The following is a 21,768-nucleotide window of genomic DNA, read 5'->3' as shown; positions in this document are numbered from 1 at the left end:
ATTGGTGCGTACAATAAAATCATCTAGAGTACCAGTCAGCTTATTTCCTGCGGTTACGACTTTACTTCTAGTTTCCTGCATATTCATATTTACAACCAACAATATAAACAGTAGGATGATCCTGTCTAATTTTGAATTGACTAAAATAACCTATATTTCCAGTAACACTAAATCGGGATCACAATTAACATACGTTTAACTTATAATTTTAAGGTGACAAACAATCAGTGGGGCTGTAGAACAATATTTGCGTGAATCCCTAAACAATATATCCTCAGCGATAAATCGGATAATATGTTTTGAATACAAGCCTTACTGCTCGGGCCGTCCCGTGCCTCTTTGTGCCTCTGAGGGCCTAAGAGGGCCCGCCCTTTGCCCGGGCTTAGCCCGGCGCAGTCCCGCGCGCGGTCCCCGCGTGGCGGTAGTTAGGCCAGTTTTTAAGCGCCTCCAGGCGGGATAGCAGAGTCGGCGGGTTCCGGTTCCTGTCCGGCGCTAGGGCTGTTGGGAAAGGTAGTCCCCTCCACACAGCGGCCGCGTATTGAATGGCGGCAGCGGGAGGGAGACAGCACTCGTTTCACTTATGGCCAGGTAGGATGCGGCGTCAGGAATCACTCAGCCCTCCAGGACACGGTATTCGACATTTTAGAGGAGGAAAGCGGGACAAACATAATCGGGAGAATGTATTTTTCCCAATAGTCTTCTAATCATCGCACACTCAATTCTTTATGCACTGTATGTAGAAATTGCTCCTTTCCCTTTTTAGTATATCAGACTATTTTTTTGACTTTTTTGTTAAGACTTGAGTGCAAGCCTGATCTTAAGATGGTCATCTAATTAGTGTTTGGTGTTTACATACAGGGACTACCTGCCCCCATAATGGCCAGCTCCTTTGAAAGCATAATGCGGCATGCTCTCTGGAGACGATTTTCACCATTTTGTCATTTGAACACACACTTGTACTGTTTGGCTAAATGTTTCACCTCACAAGTACCAACTGAACACCTGACTACAGAAATCAGCATGTAACCAACCAGTGACCAATTAACCTTTGCAAGAGGTCTGCACTGTGCTGTAACAGACGAAGCACTTTGTAATAGTAACTTTTGATCCTTTTTAACTAGAAACAAAATGTATTTTTGCTGAAATCAGGAAATTATACCCCAGCTATAAAAGTATGTGGCAACTGCGGCAAATCCAAAATTAGCCCAAAAACATTTCAGAATTGCAAACTCGTGTGTCCCTGCTTATAAAACACATTGCATAGTTACAAGATTGTGTCTGTAGTAGCTGCTAAACGGGTAACATTATATAAACACTGTTGAAATGCTGTTAGAAAAGATAGTGCTACAGACTACACCAAAAAATAAAATACCATACAAAGCCGTTCTCTAAAAACGTGGGCCTTGGCCTTCCATGCTCATCTATTAAATTCAGTGAGCCAGAATGATGTCTGTTGGAAAATTGGTGACTATACCTCCATCTTAAATGGTGTTCTCCATTTAGAGGAACGAGTCTTGATATTGCTCAACTTTGAAGCAAGGGGCACATTTACAAGCAATTGTACCATCAAGCTCTAGGACAGCGATTGTGGAGATTTCACATTGTTCAAATGTATGTATTGTTTCATTTTAGATCTTACCCACAGTAATTCGCTACTCCCTCCAGTTTTGAACCTAACCTCTGTTTGCATGATTTTGTTTTCAGCTCATATCTCCTGCCCTCCAACGAAAAATGTTCACACTCTATATAAGGGATAACTATATTTATGTTCAGATTGCAGTGACTTGCATCAGTTAGACTGGCTACATGGTTTCATCTGCCTCAACTCAGGATGGCTGAGGGGAACTGTCACGACAAGCAAAAAAAACTCCTTTTCTTCAGCCCCCTTGGCTTCTTTAGGCGCATTTTCATTGGTAGGTAACTGCTCAGAAATGATGCTTCAGTTTTTCCTGATGTGTATTCTTCCTAGCAGGCTCACAAATTGTTCCAGTTCATTGCAGCGAAATGTTCCCTAGTTGGTGTGGCCCTGTCTGGCATTTCATTCACATTGTTGCCACATCATTGTACAGGGGTGGCAGTGTCTTTCACATATCTGGCTCTTTAAAGAGCCTCTAGAATGAATATAGCATATCCTAGTCTTTTCTCAGTGTATCAGTGCTCCCCTTGTAAGACCACTCAGTTGACTTTCCTTCCTGGTAAAGACTCAGAGTAGCACCATTCTGTATGTGGATGCTGGCTTTGGGGCCTTTCACTTCCAAAATCAGAGTCTCCACAATAAATTTGGGTCTCAGGACGGCTCTTCGCCTCAGTGTGTCTGAACCTCCGAGCAGGAGCATTAAGAAGACCATATATGGGAGCAGTGCTGAAGCTCCTTGGCTAGTTCTGACAGGCAGCATGGCCTTTTTCAGCCCAAGTAAATTTAGATCTACAATCCCAACGGGACCTATTTAGGTCTCAAACACATTAACAAAATTTCATATGTCAGGAGCCAGGTGAGCTATTCATGGACCAATTGCTTTTAGCTCCATTCCAAATGCTCACTATTACAATGTATTCTGTTGTTTGGGCTGGCACATATCAGTTTCTTTCACTGAAGCAGAAATTGCGATTTTTGGCAAAATCTCCAGCAAACTCTCTTTCAGGTTTCCATCGACACCAAGGACAGTGACATTAATACCACAATACTAGTTGTCTTTTTTATACTTTTGTACATCCTGTTCCAGTGGATTTCATGCATTTTTGTGGGAAAACACATTTCCCAGAAAGTAGGAGACAGCTGGGTGATTAACATTTCAAATTTGGCAGGTATTCCTTATATGGCAAGACTCAGAAATAAGGAAATTAAAGGGTTAACAAAGACGGATCGGATATATGTTATATATGTATATACAAACCACATAATTCAGTGGCAGTGCGTCCATTGGGGGCGTTCGGGTGTTGCCCCACCAATGAAAAATCGCCCACCAATGAGAAATCGATTGTTCTACTTCTGACGCTAATTCCAGCAATCAGGACTCCTGATTGCAATGGAATTAGCGTTAGAATTAGAACTAGGAGGGACGCTGGAGGGGGTGGGGGCGGGGCAGCGGCATCACTCAGGGCGAGTGACAGCGCAATAGTGCGCATGTTCATTTTTGGGCTGGTCACTTTTAAGACCAGCCCGAACATGCGCACTAAGCCTTCCCCTTAGGAGAGCGAGGGTTGCTTCATTCGCAGCCCCCGGTCTCCTAAAGGGCAGGGAGTGACCCTGCTCCAGACCAATGTTGGCGCTGCTGGACTCTGGAGCAGCGTCTGGATTGGCTGAGAGCCTGAGAGGGCTTGCCAGCCAGTAGCACCCAGAAGACTACACGGTGAAGGCGCCAAATGCGGACCCCGGCCCAGAAGCAGACAGCAGAGATGGCAGAGCCGGTCAGGTAAGTTTACTTTATTTTCAATCCCCTGCGCGAGACTTCCGAGACTTTCCTTGCATTTCTACTCTCCCAGCTGGGCACCTAACATTAGCAACGGAGGTGACTAAACGCATTTTAAGATTTGAAGGCCGAAATCCTTTAGCGGGCGGACGGCCCGAAAATTTGGGGTAACTTATCTGCTAGAACAAAAAACAAACCGGTACTTAAATTGATTCAAAATCTCTCAAGTACAAGTCACATTTCATATTCACAAGGATATAATTAGTTCTGCAAAAACAGACTGAAGCAAACACGTCCAAGACCTTGGCCTGAACTGTTATGTGATGTCTGATTTGACGGGCATTTTCCTACTCTCCAATCCCCACAACGGGCCTCGATTGCTCATTTGCAAAAATGATCTTTTTAATCATACTGTACTCAAACGAAAATTACTCTTCTACCAGTTAAATGACATTTTTCTAAATGAGCAATTGGCGCCATTAAAGAGAACGATGACTGAAATATTAAACACCTTCTTGCCGTTCTATCAAAACGTAATTAAAAACGTGCCAGAATTTGGGCTAAAATGCCTCGTGTCGATATTAACTTAACCATTTGATGCACTGCACCTTAAACAACTGCTCACGGTAGTTAGGACATTGTAATATTGATGTGGGTATATTTGTTTTAATTTTCTGTCTTTTTTGTGTGGGCATAATTATATGTATGTAGTGTTGTGTTATTTATGAGCATGTAGGAGATAGACATGTTACGTCACTTTTGTGCATTATAAATGAAATAAATACAAGTAAGGGTGGCTGTCACGGAATACTGACACGTCATCCTGCAGAACTCAGTCACAGCCCAGTTTTATTTTGATATAACGCACTGCAATTGTACAATGGCTCTGACGGGGTTTACTCGCACCAAAGTGAATAGCGCAGAGACTCGAGGGCTGGCTTTATAAATCCGGTTTACCAACAGCGCCATCTCGAGACTCAAATAATCAGCTTAGCATGAAACGGGCAAACCCACAGGTAGCGAATATGGTATGAAATGAACATGAAATGTCAGCATGCAAGTGAACTTGTGGTTCCTATCTCTATTGTAATCCAGCTCTTTGATCTGTTTTAATACCTTTTAGTCAAAGACGCTTGTTTGCCAAGCAATTTCAAAGATCACAACTTTTCGAATCATAGTGCATGCCTGAATTTTTATTTACAAAGGTCAGCAATAGTTTGAAGTCTAATGCTGTGCTACAAGGCGTATTGTTTGCGATTCAGTGGGCTGTAAGAAGCATTGCTAAGTATGCATTTCGCTATGCACCTTACACTGTAATGACCATGTTGTTTACGCAAAGGAGTAAAGCCCCGAAGAACTTTGATCAGGACTGGGACCTGGAATGGCTTTTTTCTTTTTATTATACCTGAGATATTTCCTCTGTCCTGGCTGGATAGAACTTATACTTCCTTCATGTTACATGCGGAAGGAGTTTTCGCTAGTGGAACTGTTGACTCATGGAAAGGTAGCGCAGAAGGTTAATGTGCCTGCTGCAAGGAACAAAAGGATCTCTCTGACAAAAGCAGGGTCTCACTGACCTATTTAGATCATGTGCATTTTGTGATCATCATCAGGTACATGTTCTTTGCAGCAGGCACATTAACCTGTTTTGTTACTTGCAGTTTGGAAGTTAAAATCCTAACATACAACAGTGAGCTATTAACTTATCTCAGAGCTGCATGCAAACTGCACTAATGTAATAACTGCACTTTCACAATTGCTTTAATAACCTTCCTGCATTCTCAAATTTGCTTGAAAATGCACCATTATTCCATTCCACTCTTTTTTCAAAATTTTCTCGGGGGGGGGCGAACCCTCGCCCCCCCAGAAACACCCTTAGGTTGTTCAAGCTCGCTCGCTACGGTACAGTATGACCAGCATTTTACGCCTCACCACTTTCAAAGCTCACCATCCGCCACTGCCACATATGTATATATGCAACCACATCTCCAGCAATGATGCTCATCATATAAGATCTGAATCAATTAACATTACCGAACAAACTCACTCATTTCAAAGGCTCAATGGGTTCATAGTAACATCTAATATTAAACCTAGAAGATAAGATATTTTCATAATTGTTTGTCACTATTGCTTCTGGAAATGTGTCATCCATAGTAATAACTGTATACTTAATAATATCCAATAAATAAATAACAAACAAGCATTTGCAATGCAATAGGTCTCGCATTTGCGAGAGTTTGAGCTATTGGCATTGCAAATGACAATGCTTTTAATTACGTGTTTTGAAAACGTGCAAGCGGTGCTTATAGTCCTTGCTTATGAGAAGCAAGGCTGGCAGTAACTGCGCCTCTTTTACTGCCAGCCTTGCTTCTATAAGTACAAAGTGAGTATTTACACACCGTTTGCAAGTTTTCAAAACACATAAATAAAAGGCGATGTCATTTACAATGCCAATAGCTCAAACTCTCGCAAATGCGAGACCAATTGCATTGCAAATGCTTGTTAGTTGCGATTCTACAGGTTGACCTGGAATTTCCCCTGCATGTATAAATGTGTCAGGTGCACTTTTGGCAGTCCTTGATGCTTGCATCCTCTGTGTTAATAGTGTAAGGCAAGACAGGGGTTGGGGCTGTAGTCAATATGTAAACTCACTTGGTATGCTGTAAACAATCACAACGTTACAACAAACAAGTGATGGACGGAATGCTGACAATGCAGACATTCTCCCCCAGTCAACAGATCTGGGTTAAATCCATCGTTCTTTTGCCCACTACGCCACCCCATTTTAGACATGGCCATATGCAAATCAGTCTTGACCCTGTGCCTCATGGGAACAGTCCAGCCCGAACTGCCAAGCCATGTCTTCCCTGGACCAGAATCAAGCATCCTAGGACCGGTTTCTGGCTATCAGTCGTCATCAGCCAGGATAGCTTGACTCCAGTGGCGTAGTGAGCACGGGTCCCACGTCTGGGAATACCCATCCCACTTAGGGCGAAAAGCGTTACAACAAACAAGTGATGGACGGAATGCTGACAATGCAGACATTCTCCCCCAGTCAACAGATCTGGGTTAAATCCATCGTTCTTTTGCCCACTACGCCACCCCATTTTAGACATGGCCATATGCAAATCAGTCTTGACCCTGTGCCTCATGGGAACAGTCCAGCCCGAACTGCCAAGCCATGTCTTCCCTGGACCAGAATCAAGCATCCTAGGACCGGTTTCTGGCTATCAGCCGTCATCAGCCAGGATAGCTTGACTCCAGTGGCGTAGTGAGCACGGGTCCCACGTCTGGGAATACCCATCCCACTTAGGGCGAAAAGCGTTACAACAAACAAGTGATGGACGGAATGCTGACAATGCAGACATTCTCCCCCAGTCAACAGATCTGGGTTAAATCCATCGTTCTTTTGCCCACTACGCCACCCCATTTTAGACATGGCCATATGCAAATCAGTCTTGACCCTGTGCCTCATGGGAACAGTCCAGCCCGAACTGCCAAGCCATGTCTTCCCTGGACCAGAATCAAGCATCCTAGGACCGGTTTCTGGCTATCAGCCGTCATCAGCCAGGATAGCTTGACTCCAGTGGCGTAGTGAGCACGGGTCCCACGTCTGGGAATACCCATCCCACTTAGGGCGAAAAGCGTTACAACAAACAAGTGATGGACGGAATGCTGACAATGCAGACATTCTCCCCCAGTCAACAGATCTGGGTTAAATCCATCGTTCTTTTGCCCACTACGCCACCCCATTTTAGACATGGCCATATGCAAATCAGTCTTGACCCTGTGCCTCATGGGAACAGTCCAGCCCGAACTGCCAAGCCATGTCTTCCCTGGACCAGAATCAAGCATCCTAGGACCGGTTTCTGGCTATCAGCCGTCATCAGCCAGGATAGCTTGACTCCAGTGGCGTAGTGAGCACGGGTCCCACGTCTGGGAATACCCATCCCACTTAGGGCGAAAAGCGTTACAACAAACAAGTGATGGACGGAATGCTGACAATGCAGACATTCTCCCCCAGTCAAGAGATCTGGGTTAAATCCATGTTCTGCATTGTCAGCATTCTTGATTCCGGTCCAGGGAAGACATGGCTTGGCAGTTCGGGCTGGACTGTTCCCATGAGGCACAGGGTCAAGACTGATTTGCATATGGCCATGTCTAAACTGGGGTGGCGTAGTGGGCAAAAGAACGATGGATTTAACCCAGATCTCTTGACTGGGGGAGAATGTCTGCATTGTCAGCATTCCGTCCATCATTTGTTTGTTGTAACGCTTTTCGCCCTAAGTGGGATGGGTATTCCCAGACGTGGGACCCGTGCTCACTACGCCACTGGAGTCAAGCTATCCTGGCTGATGATGGCTGATAGCCAGAAACCGGTCCTAGGATGCTTGATTCCGGTCCAGGGAAGACATGGCTTGGCAGTTCGGGCTGGACTGTTCCCATGAGGCACAGGGTCAAGACTGATTTGCATATGGCCATGTCTAAACTGGGGTGGCGTAGTGGGCAAAAGAACGATGGATTTAACCCAGATCTCTTGACTGGGGGAGAATGTCTGCATTGTCAGCATTCCGTCCATCATTTGTTTGTTGTAACGTAAACAATCACAAGGCAGACATCTGGGTTTCCCTTGGCAGACTTGGTTAGCGAATGACAAAGCAGTGACTTGAAGACTGACAGAGTCCGTTCCTTCCAGCCCTAGAACAATGCCGTTTTACTCTGGATTACATCAACAAATCTTTAATATTGCCTGAACTACTTTCATTTTTTCTTGCACCAATGCTTCACGACCTTCAGAAGCCTTGCAGACTACTTAGTGCACGATGATCGGGAATCACTTAAGTCAGTGCCTAATTGTGCCATGGGGTACTTCTGAGTACACACTCAATCCGAGCATACGAATGCTTTTTGAGGCATGTCAAAAATTGCAATGACAATGAAGTCTAAATCCGTTTTTCAAGCGAATAATTATTTAAACACCACTTTTATTTTTCAAAAAAAATGCCCTAAACGCTACCTTTTCCAGTCATAAAACAAAATAACCCCACAAATCCTGTTGTACATGAAGAGTGTATCTCCAAGTGGCCGTTTTGAAAACAAGGGAGTTTACCATTGCTGTTCAGGAAGGCGGCATGACATAAGCAGCGCTCGTAAAGGAATTTAAAAAAAATGGGTGGAAAGCAAAGTTAATAAAATAAAAAAGCTGTGCGCTTGTAACAGAATAATAAAAAAAAAACGTGAAGCAGCAACAGGGGGAAAGTGACGGACAGAAAAGCAACGGGTGGAAAGCAACGTTAAGCCAATAGTCCGGGCTTGTTGTAGGGGTAATGTTATTTGTTGTGTAATATATCTGGATGAATGGATAGAAGCAGCAAAATACCAGTCGGGCGGCACACTATGCTAAGCACACATTTTTAGCTTTTGTTTTAAGCCACGCCCTTTATTACAGCGGCCACGCCCCTATGAGATACTCCCGTTTTTTATCTCACTTAAAAAGAGGGGTAAGGCTGGGCCAAAGTCAGTGAAATATGATGCCTCGGATACGTGGAACGAACTGGAGGCTGGTTAATCGCATGTGAAGCCGCTCCCTCTGAAAAGTGGGTAAAAAAAAGGGGCAGTGTTAGTCAGGCCAGGCCAGCCCTTTGCAATGTGGATAGGCCAGTTTAGGGCTGGAGCAGTGCCACTTACTGTGGGCTCCCTTGGCGTATTGGAGTACACTAAAACATAGGTGTTGCTTTACAAGCGCTCTCACATCAGATTCGCTGATGCAAGACAAACAAGCGAAAGCGCGTCGCTCACCGGGGCTGGAGGACATCCCGAAACTGATCGCGCGTGCACATTACCAAAGTGAAACTGCATGAGGCTTGCGACGACGGAACGGGGACAGGAGATGTGCACATCGCGTGTCTGTATGCGTGCACATCTCCTCAGTAAAAGACGCCGTACACGTTTGGAATTGAATCAACTAATGAGCCACAGCACTTATTCGATTTCCTGCGCTGTCATCATCGGGCCAATCGTTTACAGTGATGTTATAATTATGCTTTATTTGAAACAAACCCTACCTTTTTGTCCACCTTGTTCCTTCGCCTCGTAAGTACATGGGGACTGCAGCCGCAGAAGCCTCCCACCTTCAGCCTCGAGCGCAATGGGAGGATGCCGGCAGGGACAGGGCGCGAGTCCCTCCTGAGTGAGAAACAGCGCTTCTCCTCAGCCGTGCACAAAGCGCCGACCCGCCGCCAACTCAGGCTGATGGGGCTGTCCAGCCGAGCACGCGGTGGGAGCGCTTGAAAGTTAAGAGACGCTGTGCGCGTTCAACTCAGGCCGAGTTTAGAGACGCCTGCGTGTGCTCATCTGCTGTCCGGGGGCAAGCTCCAGGCGCAAACTTAAAGACATGCCGTGCGCGTGCCCATGTGCTGTCCTGGACCAAGCTGATACACAAACCGTGAGCGTGCACATCGCCGGTCTGAGAAAGTGCACATCTCCTGTCCCCCTTCCAAAGTCAAGTCGGCAACAATAGATCTCGCTAGCGAGCAGCTTCGCTGCGTCGCTAGGCGAGACCTAAAAGGTAGATTCTGAGGCAATAAAACTAGGATTTCCTGTCAGTGCCATGGCTTGCACTCAGACAGCCTTAGATGTGTACTTTAACGGGTAAGTTGCAAGCTGGGTTAAGGACCTCCTTTTGTTGGAATGTTTCAAGTTATGTATAATACAACTAAAATGTAAGGATGTAGATATATGGATTTGCATCCCATCAATAGCTCTGTTGGGGTACCAAGTCTGGCTTTTTCACTTTGTTTTAGTCTCTGATCTGTTCGGTACCATTATCCGTAGGGTCCTGGTGAATTCAAATTTAGTTTACTCAATATGAAAAGTCAATTTAAAGTGAAACTGACGACCTCATTGTTTGCCTATTTCACACAAACTCAGCTGACACAGGCTTTCTTCTCTCTGCGTTTTCTTTGAGTTACAAAAAGAGTTACTTTTGCAATTACTGCAATATGCGACCTACATACTGTTGTGTGCTTGCTGCAGTCTCTGCACTGATCCGAGCACATGCATAAAAGTGTTTACATGGCTCCGCCTGTTTTCATTTAAACTGTAAAGTGCATTCCAGCTATAGCCTTCGCTGAATGAGCTCAGCAGCACATTGCATGCACAGCATAATAAGCACAGTGGGAAGAATGATGCAGTACTCACCGTCGTATCCTCCCAACACTAGCCATGGGAAGATTGGTCCGCCAAAAGTACCCAAGCAGGGATCATGGAGGACGGTAGTGTCATTTAGTGAGGCTGGGGCTCTGGAAAACAGCAAGAATGCATGGTCAGTGTGCGTCCTCATGAAGACAAGCAACAATCAGTTGCAATTTTAAACAGCTTACCGAACACAGTATAGGAAGTGAGAGTGATAGTCAGCGTAAGTGTAGAAGACATCGCCGATAGAATGGTTGAGTACTTGATAGTTGTTCTGGTAGTAATTTAGTACACTGAGAATGGTACAGTTGTTGTTGTAGGGAGCCAAAGGTGCCAAGCAGATGTCCTTCAACATTACAGTCTCATTTTCATAGTATGCCGTTATGCCTTCTATTGCGTTTTGCAAGTCAAGCACCTGAAACAAGCAAAACAGGTCACAAATTAGTGAGATCAAATGAGTACAACATAAAATACAAGAACAACTGTATCCAACTAATATTTCAAAAGAAGAAACACATAAAAGATTGACAGAGGCCTTTACGTTAGCTCAAGATAAAAGAAACACTTGTGGGGATGAGAACTAGGCACTTCTGACCTGGCTCACACTAAGGTGTCAAACAATAGAACCATAAAACATAAATAAAAAAGGACAATTCTTAAAGAGCAATTACAAGCCTAAAAAGTTTTAGCATTTTCTAAAGTTCACCATTCACATAAAAAAAACCTGGGCTTTCACAGACGATTTATTTAATTTAATAATAGTATCTGCACAGTCTCTACGCCATCATGTCCCCTTATGTCCATGCCAGCATCTCTCTGAATCATGACCACGCCGCATTGGAAGCAACTACAACACAATGGAAACAGGTCTGGTCTGCTACACAGGTTGTGTTAGAGCTCAGAGCCATGATTATGGCACACCAACAAAGATGTATCAATCCAAACTAAACAGTACTGGGTAAGATGAATTTTTGCTGCTTGAGCAGTACATTTATATCCTCTTGAACTAAGATTATTCGTTTTGATTTTGATAAATGTATGCACTCATACTTCAGATCTCGCTCTAGAGGATAAATATTCTAAAAGCCTTGGAAACGAGTATAGATTACATCACTACACAATTGCAAAATGCCTTAATTGTTATTGCTGATGATTCAAACTTAAAATTATTCCCATCTTTGTTAATGGGTCTAGAGGGGGCTTTTTACAAACATATCATTCCTTTTGCTAGGTTTCCTCTATCTATTAACTTAAAATAGTTTGCAGTGACTTGCATGTTAATGGCCAACTTTAGGATGATCTCTTATTTCGTAATTATCATATTCTAACAGATATTCCAGGCCGGTCAGTCATCCCAAGCGGACCATCACTCCTGCCCAATTAATTATATTACCCCTTGTGTGCTCATGACGAGCTGGGCTCAGGTATTTCTGATAAAGGTGCATTTTGTTTATTGCTTTATTTTACAAAGTGTTTGTTGTTGTTGACTTGTTTGACAAGTTACTGTTATTAGTAAGCAGTATGGCTAGCCGTAGAATGACTGCTCAGCAGGTGGTTGGTATGCTTCTAGAATCTTCCTCTGAGCAGGATTATGAGACTGACAGTGCGTCTGAGGGAGGGGAAGATTCAGGCAGTGAGTTTTCTCTCCACATGGAATCATCGGATGATGAAGGTACTCTCAGTGCAGACGAAGCTACTCTCAGTGCGGATGAAGTGCCTGTTTTAGAGGAGGATACTGCTGTGCCAATGGTGCAAGAGGCATCTGGATTGCATCCTGAGGCTGCTAGGCTTCCTACTGGAAGTGCTGGACTCTGGGTTGATCCACACATGGTGCAGCCGGTGATGCCTGCCTTTAGTGGTGATGCAGGGCGTAGAGTGGATTGTGAAATTTTTTTGCCTATACAGTTTTTTCAGTTGTTTATGGATGATGTATTTTTGGGTGAGATTGTTGAGCAGACTAATGTGCATGCTGAACAGTTTTTGAGGGACAACAGTGACAAACTTAGGTCCCACTCTAGAGCTACCCGGTGGACTCCCACAAATTTGGAAGAGATGAAGAAGTTTTTGGGTTTGACTTTATTGATGGGTTTTTTTTTTCTTTCTTTTTTTTAGCATTTAACAGGACTTGCCATTTCCAATTCAACTTACAGACTGTAGGACTCCCACAACCTTCCTCCAGTACCTTACAAATACATAGTGATGTCATACAACTGCATTTTTACTTTACAATTGACAATGTGATGTACAATTATTTAGCTACAGTTCCTTGTAAATATAGCACCAAGTATTTCCAGTAGTCTCTAGGCTTGGATCCAGTGGGCAGCTCCTCCTCATACATTTGTAACGTGTCCTTGCAGTAGGCCATATCTTCCAACCAACCTTTAGTGGTAGGAGCACTTTTACTGCCCCAGCTGTGTGATATTCTACGTTTGGCCAGCAACAAGGCTATAACACAGAATTTTCTCTTAGTAGCTCGCACGTCCCGTAGGAGCCCCAGCAAACAGGTGCGGATCGAACAGTCAATGCGGACCCCCACCATCCTCCCCAGCTTCTCCACCACGTCCACCCAGAACGCATTGATCGGCCCACAATAGCATGCCAAATGTATAAAATTGGCGTTGTCCACCCCACATCTGTGACATCGAGCATCTGCACATATTTACACAGTCTTGCTGGAGTTTAATAGGTTTGATGCAAATACTTATAATGTGATATACGCAAATTACCATTTGGCGTAAGCATGCTCGTAAGTGCGCAACAGTTAGTCCATTCTTCCCTGTAAGAGGCTCATCCAAACAGGCGTTCCATCTTGATAAGGCTTTATGCGCGCTACCATCAATGTCCTCCTGCAATCTATTGTAAAGTTTCGACACCATATGAGCACCATTTTGGTCAGTGAGCAGCAGTTGCAGCATTTTTAATTGCGAAGGTTCCTCCGGATAAGAGGGGTAGAGCTTCCGTATGGCCCCCTGTAGTCTATAATACGTAAATCTAAAAAGCAGAGTCGGATTGCTAATATAGGCGAGGTCATTAATACCAACAAACATGCCATCCTTATACAAATCACCCATGTTAACAATTCCCACCTGTTGGAGCAGTTTTAACCCCACATCCTCCTGCGTAACTGAAATTTCCAGATGTTTAGGCAAAGGCATCTCAGGAGCATATAGCGGCAACTTACCCGCTAGTTTGCCCATTTTGCGCCATGCGGCACTCGTGGCCTCGATGGTATTAATGTCTCGGGAATGCAACGGAGGCCTCCAATAGGGCAATATAGCCATCAACGGAAGTGGATGTGCATCACCCTCCTCTATTTCCACTGTGTTAAATAAGGGACCTTATGATACCAATAATGCGCATACTGCGCCTGCGCACATAGGTAATATAGTAGGAAGTTTGGAACCTGGAGTCCTCCTCTGGAGTAGGGAAGAGTCAGGGAGCGCAACTCAATTCGGGCCGGTCCGTCCACCCATATCAGCTTTGTTACCCTTGTGTTCAGTCGCTTAAATACCATAGCTGGAGGTTCAATAGGTATGCTATTAAAAAGGTACAGTACTTTGGGCAGGACAACCATTTTAACAATGGCCATATGATCCGCTAATATCAGCGGGAGTTGTATCCAACGCCTGACTTTGTCCTCTAGGGCCCCTATCACCCTTCCGTAGTTAGTCCGAATCACAATTTCTGGGTCCCGGTGGAACCAGATGCCCAGATATTTCACAGGGTCCATTTGCCATTCAAGAGGGAACTCCATAGTACACGGCTGTGTAATGTCAGTTAGGGGTATGATGAGACATTTAGACCAATTAATCTGGAGCCCTGAATGACGCCCGAATTTAATGTACTCTCTCAGCAAAGGGGCCAAATGCACTTCAGGGTTGCGCACATATAGCACCATGTCGTCTGCATACAACTATATGCAGCGGCCTCTGCGGGAATTAGAGCGCAGAGTAATGATGACCCTGCCGTATCTTACACGGCAGCATTTCCAGCGCCAGGGCAAAAAGTAGTGGGGATAACGGGCACCCCTGCAATTGGTATGGCTTCCGAAACATACTGATTAACCCTGATGCGTGCTGTAGGAGCTGTATAAAGGATCTGAACCCACCGTAGGTAGATTGGAGGAAATCCCATGCGCTGCAGCACTGCGTGCAGATACGACCACTCAATTGAATCAAACGCTTCTGCTGCATCCAAAAGGACTGCAGCTGCTTTTGTTGATGGGATCAGGTAATGTGAGAGTGCGAACAGTGTGCGCGTATTATGAGTGGTGGACCGACTGGGGATAAATCCAGCCTGGTCCGGCAATACAAGTTTGGTCATGAGGGGTTGTAGTTGTTTAGCGAGTAATTTAGCTAATATTTTAGTGTCCACATTTATTAAGTACAGAGGCCTGTACGAGTCGCATTGCTCCGGATCTTTATTTGGTTTCAAGAGGGCAATAATCATTGCTTCTCGCAATGTGGGTGGTAATATACCCTGGTCATGGGCGACACCATACATTTCTACAAGGTGGGGCGCCAAGAGATCTACGAAAGCCTTATAAAATTCAGAGGTAAAGCCGTCTGGCCCTGGCGCTTTGCCATTTGGAAGAGATTTAATTACCTCAGTTACTTCCTCAACTGTGACAGGCATAGAGAGATATTCCCTCTGTGAGTGACAGCCATGCAATGGCCACATCTTCCATATATGACAGGATGTCCGACTGCGTAACTGTGGATTGTGAGGCGTATAATTCTCGATATGCGCCCATAAACGCCTTTAGTATATTCGGAGCATCATAGTGGAGCTCACCCGCATTATCAGCGACAGCGAGCACCGTTTGCGGCGTGTGCCCTGTGCAAATTTTATTAGCTAATACACACTCCTCGTATATAGGCTTTAAATGCTTCCCACAACAGCCCAGGGTCGTCAGTGGTTGGCTTGTTCATCATAAAATATTCTGTGATTGTCTTACTAATAGTCTCGTAATATACAGTATCTAGCAACGCTTTTGCCTGGAAACGCCAAATATATGGTGGGGGCGTGTAGTGCGGTATATCTATAGTCAAAAGCACAGGGTTGTGATCAGATAACGTTTTAGGCAAACGATGAATGCCCTTCATCCATGTCGCCAGCTTCTCTGTTCCTAGCCAGTAGTCAATGCGCGACCAGCTACCATGCTGACCTGAGATGTGAGTGGCCTCCCTAGCGCTCGGATGTCAGGTCCGCCAGAAATCCAGCAGTTTCTTGTCGGCCACAAGATCCCGCAGTAATACCACCGCTCTTCTATGTGGCTCTTGTGACCCTACCGATCTGTCCACTGTGTCATTTAAGGCTAAATTGAAATCTCCACCACAAAGCAGCGGCATCTCAGGTAAATCATTAATTTTCCGCCAAATCATTTGAAAAAATTCAGGGTCATCTACATTTGGCGCATATGTATTTATTAAGGCGATCCTCTGACCTCGGATGCGTCCCGTCAGAAGGATATACCGGCCTAGTTCATCTATTTGGGAATTATCGATAATAAACTGCGTCCCCTTTCGCACCATTACTCCCCCTAGAGTATGTGGAATATGCGGAGCGGTGAGCTGTCTCTGCCCATCTTTTCCCTATATCATTTTTGTGCATAGGGGATAGGTGCGTCTCCTGAAGGAGCGCAATGTCGACATGTAACCTGTTAAAATAGGCAAAAATCTGGCGTATCTTCTTGGGGTTATGCAGGCCTCTAACATTCCATGTTACCATAGTGATGTGCACTGGATGTGATCTACCTTTCTCTGACATCAAACATTAACCTGTAAAATGTTGCCGCTGAGCCCCTGTCAATTGTACCATCACTTTAAGTGTAAGCTTCATGACATCAATAACATATCACAAATGGCCCAGATATCAGCGATGTGTCTCAAGCCCCACAGTCTGCAGAACAAACCCCAACCCCACCCAATTCCCTCCCACTTTGGCAACCCAACTACGCCAAAGCCACTCCCCAAATTGCACGAACAACATATCAAACATGTGATGGGGATCACCCGCTTGGGGGAACCCGCCAAGAGCACACAATTTCATCCAACATCGTGGATGTGTTCAGGAGTTAAAATTATAGTGCAGATATATAACCATCTGAAGTCGCAGCGACTAATGCCGTACCGAGTTCTGTCAGACTGACCCCACCCCCACACAGAGAAGTAGCTTCCAAAGTACCCACTAGCAACAGGTATTTCTTATGAAACAGCAGAACGGAAATAATAAACACAATTATGATTACACCGACCCTCATCTCCCCTTCTCTAGGACCCCAATGGCAGAATAACAAACAGCAATAATTGCCACGGTCACTTGGATCCTAATTGGTACAGTCTTTGGTCAGTTCTATTATTCCGTACTTGCTATCTTCCCAGCCAATGTCCATCTTTCCGACAGGAAGAAATATAATGCATGCATCGGTCATACATTACCATCAGCCAAAGACCGTGAAGTGGATTATATCCGCAGGTGCGCCGCCATGCCAGCGACCAAACCGCAGCAGCGATGGGAGAAAGGTGTCCCTCTATTATCAGTCAGGGCACAGCGACAACATCCATTAGAGCAATGGTCGCCACACACCCACCAATCAGGATCTGGGTTCCGAATTTTTGCTCCAGCTATCCGCTCCAGTCGTCTCCTCTAGTCATTTCCATCATCCACAATCATAGTGCAGCAATGTAGTTAGCATGTTGCTTCCCATACTAGGCATCATCTGTATCCTGTGCCGCTCTCCTCTGTTTCTTACGCTTGGTGATCACTTTTTTAAGAAAGTCCTGCGCCGCCTTGGGAGTCTGAAGGATCGTGGACCTCCCATCATGCGTCACCTTGAGGCGAGCCGGGTACAGCATCGCATATTCAATCCAGAACTCGCAAAGCTTCTTCTTGGTCGGGTTAAATTCCCTGCGGGCTGTTTGCACCTGCATAGTGAAATCAGGATAGAAAGCAATGCTGTTGCTCTGATATACGATTTGCTGCTTTTCCCGTGCCAGCCTTTGGATTGCATCCCTGTCTCTATAGTTCAAGACCAGCGCGATGATGGGTCGAGGCGGTGCACCCGGTGGTGGCTTCGGGGCCAGGGATCTATGGGCGCGTTCTATGAGCAGCATCGTCGAGAAATTGGCAGCCTCAAAGACTTCTCGCAGCATGTCCTCCACATACATTTCCATTTTCCCCGCGTTTGTCGTCTCGGGCACACCTGCGATTCGGACGTTATTGCGTCGCGATCTCGCTTCTAAGTCATCCGCTTTATTTTTAATCACTTCCAGCAGTTTTTCCATTTCGGAACATTTGCGCGTTGTAGTGTGCGACTCACCCTCCACTGCCGTTATGCGATCCTCAGCCTCGTCCAGACGTTCTCACTGCTTGTCCAGCTTGGCCGAGATGTTATCTACGCGGTGTGTCAATGAGTCCAATTTCCCATTAATGTCTTGCAGACTTCGTTGTATGGCATGAAGCACCCCCTCCAGGGCTTTACCAGACGCCTCATCTGGCTCCAGCTCCGTATCCATCGCCCCTTTAGGATTCCGCTTGGCTTCAAATGTGAGCTTGGACTGTTTATCCGGCTTACCCATCGTACCCCTAAGTGCGCCCGCTGGGCACTGGCAACACGTGACTCCAGCTGAGCCTCCCTACAACAAACCGGCAGGCCTTATAAGCAAGCACGTTGGGCAACTCGCAATCCGTAACTCTGAATGTTGTCGCTCACATTGCATGCAGATGCTTCTTCAGCTAATGTTCTGACCCAGCATTACCTCTGCGCATGGCACCAACACACTGCACCACAAACACTAGTAAATGTCAGGCTCTGGGAGCAGGAAGGACATTCTGCCGCACAGTTGAGCTAGTATCCAGCCACATTGTCGATGCCCCATGTACCCTCTGGCCCCATAACACCGTCATCCATTATTGCCGTAGGGGCACACTCCGCCTGTCCGGTCCACTGTGCCCAGAGAGCAGCCAAGCCTCCAATACGGCGTCTGCGAACGGAGTTTGGACGCTCTGCCACCGACCCAAGACCCCACGCCCTTCGCAGGGGGGGGGGGGGGGCGGATCTGCTGGCACTTCTACTCACCAGGCTGGCAAGTCGCGGGTATGTCCGTGGTTAATCGCCTTATGCCCAGCTTCCCGCCTGTGCGTGTCTCTCCCACACAGCGTGCAATGGCAGGAGACAGGACCGGCCCGACGATCACAAAGCCTTACCGCAGCAGCGTCACAAATGAGGCATCGTATGAGGCTTGTTAGGCTGCACCCGTCGCACCTCATCCAGAATGCGAAGTTACCCTAAACGAGCAGCCGCCGCTCCAGCGATGGTAGCGCCCGCCATTTTGCCATGTCCCCTTCGCGCCATCCACTTAAACGTTAATTGCTCCCACAACGGCTCCGCAGCATCTCCGTGCGCTGCCCCGCTAGCTTCCACTGCACTCCAGCATGTAGGGCCAACAACGAGAGCACAAGCACCAACCTCCAGCAGCTCCGTCCACCAAGTTATCTGCTCCGCCTCGCCAGCTCCGTGGGCGCCGCCATTTTAGGATTGGCAGATCCTTTCAGCGCGCTGACCTTCAAACGCCGTTATTTCATGTTCCAGCTATCCTCAAGGTATTCCTGTGCGCCGCTCTCAGTGCCAAGCACTTCCGAAACCTCTGTGTGGCCGGTGGAGTTTTTAAAGCCTCTGCATCACGCACTTTTTAGCCGAATAGGGTCCCGACCAGCGGAGCTGTCTTAATCGGCAGCCATTCCGCCGTGCGCCCTCTAGCGCCCCCGACTTTATCGATGGGTTTGATGAGGAAGCTTTCCATGGTTTCATATTGGTCTACCAGTCCCTTGATGGCAACGGCCATATTTCCTGCAGTTATGACTCGTGATCGGTATTTGCTTTTGCTACGGATGCTGCATTTTGTTGATAATTCTTTGGCGTTGCCACAAGATCACCCTGACTGTGACTGTCTTTTTACGATTCGGCCTGTTCTTGATCACTTTGAAGATCGATTTTCAGAGATCTATACTGCAGGGAAAGAAATATCTATTGATGAGTCTTTGGTCTTGTTCAAGGGCCGTTTGTTTTTTAGGCAGTACATCCCTAGCAAGAGGGCACGCTATGGAATTAAGCTGGATATGTTGTCAGAGAGTAGGACAGGATATGTTTTTAATTTCCGTGTGTACACTGGTAGGGATTCCACTATTGACCCCCCCTGGTTGCCCGTCCACTTTTGGAGTTTGAGAAAATTGTGTGGGATCTTGCTAGAGGACTGTTTAACAGAGGCCACCATTTGTACCTTGATAACTTCTACACTGCTGTGCAATTGTTTAAGGAATTGTTCAAAGTGGACACTTTTGCTTGTGGCACAATCTGCTCTAACCGTAAAGGTTATCCAAAAGAGCTTGTTTGCAGAAAACTTCAGAGGGGACAGTGCAGTTCCTTGCGTAGTGATGAACTACTAGCTGTGAAATTTGTGGACAGGAGGGATGTGTACATGCTGACTACCATCCATGATGAGAGTACTTCACCTGTGGCTGTTTGGGGTCAGATTTCTGAAGTGCGCAAATCTGTGTGCATTTTAGACTACAATAAGCACATGGGTGGTGTTGATACAGTAGATCAGAGGTGTGAACCTTACACTGCTATTCGTAAGGCTTATGTTTGGTATAAGAAGTTGGCCATCCATCTATTTAATTTAGCAACTTTCAATGCTTTTGTTGTGTTCAAGGAGTGTTCTCCTGCATCAAAGTTGACTTTTGTTCAGTTTCAGCAATCTGTGATAGGCAGCCTTGTTGTGGAACAGACAAGTGTTCCTAGAGTTGGAGTGGTGGAGGATGTGGCTCAATTGAAAGATCGCCACTTTCCTGATTTCATTCCTCCCACATTCTCAAAAGACTTTCCCACTAGGAGATGTAGAGTCTGTTGGCGAAGAGGTACGCAGAAGGAGACTCGTATGTACTGCCAGGAGTGTCCTTCTAACCCTGGGCTGTGTGTCCCTGCTTGTTTTAGAGCGTACCACACGCAAAATAAATTTTGGGAGCATCCATGAGTGGTAAAGTGAACTGCCTGGTCTGTATCCTTTAAAAAATTTGATTCTGTTTCAAGGTTGGCATTAGTGCACTGTATTTAGTTTCAGATTTTGTGTTAGTAGATTTGTATCTATTTGCAATTTGTTTGTGTTTTTATTTTTGTCTAAAAAAAATCCTAAATGTGATGGCGGTGTGTGTAGGCTGGCGCTTGGCTGGTGGTGTGCGTGGACTGGTGCTTGGCTGGCGGTGTGCGTGGACTGGCGCTTGGCTGGCGGTGTGCCTGGACTGGTGCTTGGCTGCTGGTGTGTGTGTGGACTGGCACTTGGCTGGGGGTGTGCGTGGACTGGCGCTTGGCTGGCGGTGTGCGTGGACTGGCGCTTGGCTGGCGGTGTGCGTGGACTGGCGCTTGGCTGGCGGTGTGCGTGGACTGGCGATTGGCTGGTGGTGTGCGTGGATTGGCGATTGGCTGGCGGTGTGCCTGGAATGGCGCTTGGCTGGCGGTGTGCGGAGACTGGCGCTTGGCTGGCGGTGTGCGGAGACTGGCGCTTGAATAGCGGTGTGCGGAGACTGGCGCTCGGCTGGCGGTGTGTGAGTAGTGACTTGCTGCTGGTCACTACACACACTGCTAGCTGAGTGCCACTCCACGCAATCCATCAGCTTGTGTGATTGCTGTGTCAAGAATGTGGGCGTGTGAAAATGATGGGACCTTGAATGGCGCTGTCTGCTGGTGTGAGTGTTGTAATGTGATGGGCCCGCGGCTGGCGGTGTGAATGGTTTTGTATGTGTCACACATATGAAAGGTGTATGAATGGCCTGAAAAGAGGTTGGTGCCTTGTCGTGGCTTTACAGCTCACGAGCTGTGAGTCAATGGTTCAGTTTCTCGCCCTTTCAATTATTAACAGTGCATTTCATTTTTGTGAAATCTCTTGCTTATACAATTGTATATACTGAACCATCACTCACCCTTGTGCCAAATCCAACCAGTATGTGTCAGTGCTTAAGGATTAGATGGCTGTGCAGTAATATTTGTCTTTCTGAAGCAGGGTGTACCTTGTCCCTTTTTGTGAATGTTGTAACGTGTTGTTTTTGTGCCTGGTGGTGTCAATGGTCTTGTGTGCATCACGTATGAAAGGTGTGTGAATGGCCT

At 46.2% G+C, this 21,768-nt stretch overlaps 1 protein-coding gene across 1 annotated transcript in view; it reads right to left on the bottom strand.

Moving 5' to 3' along the window:
* The window catches only part of NPC1 (NPC intracellular cholesterol transporter 1), a 318,816-nt gene that overhangs the window by 112,629 nt on the left and 184,419 nt on the right, over window positions 1–21,768 (bottom strand). Inside the window, exons 9-10 of the mRNA XM_085605758.1 lie at window positions 10,796–11,022; window positions 10,614–10,714 (exon numbers count right to left, since the gene is read on the bottom strand). Of these exons, the coding sequence (XP_085461884.1) occupies window positions 10,614–10,714; window positions 10,796–11,022 (328 nt within the window). The remainder of the gene's footprint in view (window positions 1–10,613; window positions 10,715–10,795; window positions 11,023–21,768) is intronic.

This window comes from Triturus cristatus, chromosome 5_1, assembly GCF_964204655.1.
Source record: "Triturus cristatus chromosome 5_1, aTriCri1.1, whole genome shotgun sequence".
In the NCBI taxonomy this organism is placed as follows: Eukaryota; Metazoa; Chordata; class Amphibia; order Caudata; family Salamandridae; genus Triturus; species Triturus cristatus.
This window is presented reverse-complemented; position numbering and strand designations above follow the sequence as displayed.